We start from the raw sequence: 7005 nt of genomic DNA, 5'->3' as shown, positions 1-7005 counted from the left end.
AAAAAAAACAAAAAAAAAACAAGCTAAACTTAACAAAACAAGCCTTTCACAACAACTGGAAGAGATTTAAAGGAAACTAGCTTCTGTAACATATATTTATTCACATTTTGAAGTGTTACAGGTAATGGGAATGATGAAAAAATAAGAGGAAAAAAACGTTTTTTGACTTTAAAAAAACTAGGAGTTAATGTGCTTCATGGGAGATGGAAGCATCTTTTGCAAATAGAATGAAACGAATGTCAAATTAGACAATAAAAACAAATGCAAACAAATAAACAAGATCCTAAGCATGCAATATAGCTGCTTTTCTTTAATATAACAACGTATAAAGTGCATTTGGGACAATGCAGAGTTCCCTCCAGTAGAACGATCAGGACTGGTGCTTTGACCTGACAGGTGTACATGTTTGGGTCCATCAGAGCCCCGTCCACCGATCTGAGGTCACGCCTACACTCACACAGAGTCAATAAATCCTCGCTGTAATGTGGAGCAGGACCGTGTGGGGCCTCAAAAGCAATCAGTGGATGTTTAATTAATTCACAGCATAACCAGCAGAGATTCTAGTGCAGGAGTAACGTCTTCATACGTCTGAGTGTGAGCAGCCGGAGTTATTCAAAGACCTGTTGATATCTGATCTCCTTCACCGCCTCTGTGTTGAACGTTGGCCGTCCTGTTTGTGTTTCACCGACTAATCCCACATATGTCACACGTGTCCATTCATTAAGCAGCTTAGTCGCTGAATTCCCTCCATAGTTTGAGCTGCGTTTGCTTTGATACGTGTGAAGCGTTCAGGTTAACGTCCAACGCGGTCGGCCGCGTCCCGTCTTTCTGCGTGAAGTCGCAGGTTTTTCCCGTTTTTTGCAGCCCGACGATTGCAACAGCGAGAGAAACGAGCAGCTCACATTTCCCAGCGTGGCTCTTTGTCAGACGATGTGATCTGAAAAATGGAAAAGTAGAGAAAGGAACTGAGACACCATTATTATATAAGGGTCATAAAAATAGGACTATTACCATCAAGGACACCATTATAAGAGGGGCATTTATTCATCATCATCATCATCATCATCATCATCATCATCATCATCTGCTGCTGCCTCTGCTCCCACTACCCCACTGCCATTATCGTTTCCCCCTCATCATCATCATCATCATCATCATCATCATCATCATCATCATCATCTACCCTCATCATCATTATCATCATCATCAGAAGCAGCAGCCTCACCATTACAGTCATCATCATTATCATTAGGGCTCAGTAATCATCCACCAGGGGTTTCCATCGGCCGGCATAAAAGGCCAGTCTCCGCTCCCCGCCTTCCTCACTCTGTGCTCCAGCATCTGTGAGGGAAGCTGGTCTCCTTCTTCTTCTTCACGGGCTCCAAGCTTTCCTTCTTCTTCTTCTTCTTCTTCTACCTTCTTGGGGAAAAAAACAACAAACAGTCTTTTCTAGTTTTTGTCGTCTGAAAATCTCAGATGTCGGAATGAAAGCCGACCTCGCTGACAGCGCCGTGAGTATGTCGCTCTGAAATCTGTTTTTTTGTTTTTTTTGTTTTCCGGAGAAGAGAGCTCCTCTGTCCTGGAGTTACCTCGCTCTGTGCTTTCGCTAACCGCTGGGTATTGCTGGTTGTTTTCTGTATTTGAAGAAAGAGTCTCTCAGCGAGTTTCACTAAAAGGTGCCTTCAGGTGTCTCGTTATGACAGTCAGGCTCTGTGAGGAAGTTTAGAGTGTTTCTGTGAAGCTCAGTGCTTTTAAATGTGACTTGTTGTTAATTATTTCATGTTGAAGTCACATTATTTGAGCATATTTTGGTGTTATTGTTCATATCTCAGTGTTTAACTCAGGTAGATGAGGGCTTGTTGTTTCCAGTTTTCATTTTTTTAAATTTCTAACATACAGTCTTTATTCTGAATGCTCTAAACTTTGCCTTTTAATATTTTTGTTGTCATTCAAGTTTCTAATTTGTGTGTTGACCTCTTTTAATTTCTTACTTGATGTAAATGAGGCGTCTGTTTAAATAAAGGTTGAGTGAAGGAATGAACGATTCCCATCCCTTCACCTCTCAGCCAATCAGAAGCTCCCTGCTTTTTTAGTAATGCATTTGCTTGTTTAATTATTCCTTTATTTATTGGTTTATATGTATTTTTACTGCACTTGTTTGTATGTTTATTTCATAATTCGTTAATAATTTATTGTATTTTCATACACGTGTGCTGCACATTTGATTACAGCCGTGGTGCTTCTTCTGTTTTACCAAGTGTGACTGACTAATGACTTTTTCCATTCAGCATCACCTGTTGAATACGAGTTCTGTTCTGAATGATCCAGGAGAGACAGGAGTCGTGGTGTAACACGTGAACCTACCAGTTCTGAGGGAGGATGCTGAAGGTCTTGGTGCTGAAGTCCCTGAACACTAACCGTCTCCGTTGTGTGTTTCCTCCACAGAAGTAGCTGCTGAGATCGGTTTCTCCGTGTATCCTCTGGGTGATGAGGAGAGTTCTGCCTACAGCCAGCTCAGTATGGAAAGTGAAACAGACAACTCGCGTAGCACGACCGACAACGGGAGGGAGGACGAGGGCAGAGCGGCCCAGTCCGAGCCCAGTTTTCCTCCCTACCTGTCCTGCCGGGGCTGCGGTCAGCTCCGAGACGAACCTCTGGGACCGGGCATAGACCTGGTCGGTCCGTACTGCCTTAGGTGCTGCAAAGCCTCCAGGGACGCCAAACCTACAGACTTCTGTTCGCCTTTCGGAAGCATCGGCGGGATTCGCCCCGGCTCCCATTCGCAGCTCGACTGTGACGGGCTGGGCAACGGGATGGGCGACAAGGCAGAGGACAAATCGCCCAAACTGCACTCGTGTCACCTGTGCGGCTTCTCCTCGCGTTACGCCAACCACGTGAAGCGTCACATGAAGACGCACAACGGCGAGAAGCCCTTCAACTGCCCTCTGTGCACTTACGCCTCGGCCCAGCTGGTGAACCTGCAGAGACACCTGCGCATTCACACGGGGGAGAAACCCTACAAATGCGACAGCTGCACTTTTGCCTGCAGTTCGCTCGGCAACCTCAAGAGGCACCAGCGCATGCATGTGCCCAACGCGGGGGCAGGACCGGAGCCTCCGCCACGACCTGCCCCCGGCCAAAACAGCCTGAAGAGACACGTGACTGGACAGAGGCCGAATGAGGAAGTGTCTGGCGCTTCAGGCAAGGGTATGTGTCGTTTCCCACGTTTTCGTCCACAATTAACTTCATATGTAATGTTTATGTATGAAAGACTCTTCTGAAAACTTTGATTAGTCATTTCATGTGTGTAAAATATGATCTCACTGTGATGTTTCAGAGGTCGCCAGGCCGACGTCGAACCTCAACTTGGGAGCCCAGAACAGCGACTACCTGTCAGCCTTCGATGGCTTAAAAGGAGCATCGCCGCCGCCGATTCCAGCCTCTAATCCCGCTCCCGGCCACCACCCTCCACCGCTGCTGGAGACGACGGGCAGCAGTAGCAGCAGGGCGACCAGAGGGGGCGTAGCAGACAGCCCCGCCCTCCCGCCGTCGCTCTTTCCTTTCACTTGCAGGTTGTGCGGCATCGTGCTGGAGGACGAGGACGGCTCCTCGGCGCAGATCTGTGCCAAGTGCACCCTTGAAATGCTGACTAAAGACTCGTCGTCGTCTCCCAACAGCCCCGGCGAGCGCAGCGACAAAGTGTACACCTGCGCCGCCTGCCCCTTCCTCACGCACTACCCCAACCACTTGGCTCGCCACATGAAAACTCACAGCGGCGAGAAACCGTACAAGTGCCCACAGTGCGACTACGCCTCAGCTCACTTCGACAACCTCAAGCGGCACCACAGGGTGCACACGGGCGAGAAACCCTACAAGTGCCATTTGTGCGATTACGCGTGCGGGAACCTGGCCAACCTGAAGCGCCACCAGCGGGTGCACTCTGGCGCCAAACCCTTCCAGTGCGCCGTGTGCAGTTACAGCTGCAACCAGAGCATGAACCTGAAGCGGCACATGCTGCGGCACACCGGGGAGAAACCGTACAAATGTCAGGAGTGCGGCTACACCACCGGCCACTGGGACAACTACAAGAGGCACCAGAAGAAGCACGGCCTGGCCACGGATGGCTGGGTCAAGGTTCCCATGACTGGAAACGACGGGGAGGAGGACAGGAGGAAAGGGATGGGAGGCGGAGTTCAGACTCACAGGAAGGAGGCGGGCGTTGATATGCAGTATATGCCAAGGGAGGGAGGTCAGACGATACACTCGTGCTACAAACTTGAGATTGTATAAATTATAACTCAGCAAAACTAAGCTACCAGCAACTCGACTTTCTTTTTTTATTTCCACAGAGCCTTTCTATCGTTTCAGTGTGTGTCGGTCTTTTTAGTGTTTGCGTCTTCTGAGGCTGCTAATTGTTTGTTTGTAGAATCTCGCACAAATATGAGAAACGTGTTCCGAGTATTTCGATGCCTTTATGGATTAAGTGAGTCTGTCCAGAGTGTTTCTCATGTCGAGACGAGTGGACTCCACCGACCGTGTGGGTCCTGGTCGCTGTCTTCTGTATGTTAGGCTAATTGTAACACCTCCCTCTCACAGATCAATAACATATCCTCATTCTGGGACGCTACCAAATATTCCTCATGACATGGATGCACACGTTTGCCTGGACTGTTGAAGCTGCACTGTGTAGTTTTATAAATGATAGTAAATATTGGGAGTTTTTTTTTTTTATTTTTAGCATAAACGCTCAATTTGATCCGCCTGAATGATTCCGTTTTGCCGTCTTCCCACGACTGAAGTATCGACTGACGTTTGGTTTCACGAGGTTGTGAATATTTGCTAATTTCTTCTCGGGCTACACGGTGCAGCTTTAAGCAACGACGGGTCTCCTTTTAAAGGACCTCGTTGTGCTTCGTTTGCTTTCGGATACAAGCTCTGGTAACGGCATGCCTTCAGATTAATGTATGTACTACTATCGAAGTGCTATTTAATAGTACTGGAATTGTTTTAGACTTGATGAAATGTATCAGTAAATTAATTTGTGTTATACTCACGACAACAAACCCGTGTTATCGTCCTTTCTGCCAAACCCACGAGGATTAGAAAAATCTCATTTGGAATGTTGGCGATGGGTAAAAAAAAGTATTTTTAACACTGAAATTGCACGAAAAAGCATTTCTAAAGTCTGTTTTCTGTCTCTGAGTGGTTGTACGGTTAAATAAAAAGCACAATCACACTCACGCGGCAGCATTTCGTCAGATTTAGGTGTGAAAAGCAGATTCATCTCTTGTCTCAAAACGTTTGAGCGTCTCGTTCACAGAATCCTCCCCCACAAACATATCAGTCATGTTTCGCCTCTTTTTGGGACGTCTTTCAGAGGGATGCCGTCTGACCGCCTCTGTTTTCATTACTGTTTACTATTTACTGTGAAATTAGCCCATTCTTGTGTTCTTGTTTTTTTTATTAATATATATATATATATATACTTGAAAAAAGATGACACTATTAGTAAGCATGTGAGTGTGTAATAGTCGTTTTATTTTTCTAACGTGGCTGTAATACACTGCTAGAAGTGCATACTTTAATATATAGAACGTTGGTTTTTTTTGTATTTCTTTGAATGTGTGACGTGTCATTTAGTCGCCATGGGAAAAATAAGAACTGTGATTTCAATTTAACTCTTTGTGAATGACTATTATATGCAAGTGAGATATTTTCCAGGTCGCCAACTTGCTGTGTCACGACGAGCGATGGATCAGCGCCGACATCCCGCAAGTGGCCGTTTGTGTCTTTATGCAGTGTCTCATAAATGCCTTAAGTGAGGATTTTGAAATAAATACATGGAATTCATTTCACTGAATGTCGGACATCAGGCTGCTTCTGATTTTTCTTTAAATGTCGTGACTTTTAACGCACGTGTGCACACACAGCTGACAGTCAAACAAACAGAACTCACGGCTGTCAGACGGTCAAAGGAAGTCAAAACATCAGATTCATCCTCAACATGTTTGTATGTTTAGTCTCTCTTATTTGTCAGATGAATTAAACCCGAGTCCAGCGAGTCTGTAGCATCGCTGCTGCATGTCGTTGGGTTTTATTAACCTGACATCAGCATTTAGTTTTTTTTAAATATCCCAGTTATGATCCACACCTCTGACGCAGAGCAGCTTCAAGTTCCTTATTTTGTCCTTCTGTCACGCAAACCTCGCTGCTCTCACGTCTTTTTTTCCAGCTGATTATAGCAAAAGACTAGAAAATGATCTATTATGCAACACAAAACATGCAAACGGCAGGATTTACGTTTATAAGCACAAGAGACGAAATAGTGACGATGCTCCTCTTGAGTAAATCTGCACCTGTTTGTTATGAATGTGTCAATAAGTTGTTTTTTTCTGCTTCTAGAAGAAATGAGGCAGAACATGATGATGCAGTAGAAAGTTAGACAGCCTACAAACCGGCCATGTGAGCATATAATTATTGTTTATTGAGTAACCAGAAGCTGCTGTTAGAAATATATGTTCACTGATGCAATTCTACAGTTTGTCCACAAAGAGGCAGTAACGAGACAACATACGGTCAACGTATTCATAGTCTTCCATTAAAGAAAAGGCAAAATTCACGACAATTTCAGCTTATTTCAGTGACTGAAGCTGTTATTTTTCTCCTTCTTTAATGGGAGGCTATGAACATATCTGAGGATGACTGCATATAGATGTAGTACATATACAGCATACATGACATACATTCACCTGTACATGTATGGATATTGTTATTAGACGTATATATTAGTCGTGATAAAGTATAAATATGCAGGTAAGAGAAAAAATCTGAGGACTTTTTTCCAGTTTCTGCCTTCATGAGCCCTCTTCTCTTCTACAGGACCTTAAATCTACTGATGCTGTGATTTACTGACTTTTATTTTAATGAGATTTTCTCACTGCTGCTGCTCATTAACGACGGCTCTGCTCTCCTCTAGTGTCACATTAAAGATCCTCCTCTGCTAAT

General features: G+C 44.9%; 1 protein-coding gene across 1 annotated transcript in view; it reads left to right on the top strand.

The window, feature by feature from the left end:
- Nucleotides 1-5867, top strand: part of znf513a (zinc finger protein 513a) — a 12332-nt gene extending 6465 nt beyond the window's left edge. Inside the window, exons 4-5 of the mRNA XM_008290337.1 lie at nucleotides 2446-3207; nucleotides 3338-5867. Coding sequence (XP_008288559.1) covers nucleotides 2446-3207; nucleotides 3338-4290 — 1715 coding nt within the window. The 3' untranslated portion in view covers nucleotides 4291-5867. The remainder of the gene's footprint in view (nucleotides 1-2445; nucleotides 3208-3337) is intronic.
- Nucleotides 5868-7005: the final 1138 nt, after the last annotated feature.

Source organism: Stegastes partitus, unplaced genomic scaffold (genome assembly GCF_000690725.1).
Source record: "Stegastes partitus isolate 25-593 unplaced genomic scaffold, Stegastes_partitus-1.0.2 Scaffold667, whole genome shotgun sequence".
In the NCBI taxonomy this organism is placed as follows: domain Eukaryota; kingdom Metazoa; phylum Chordata; class Actinopteri; family Pomacentridae; genus Stegastes; species Stegastes partitus.
Note: the sequence above shows the minus strand (reverse complement) of the source record. Positions and strands in the feature narration are given on the sequence as shown.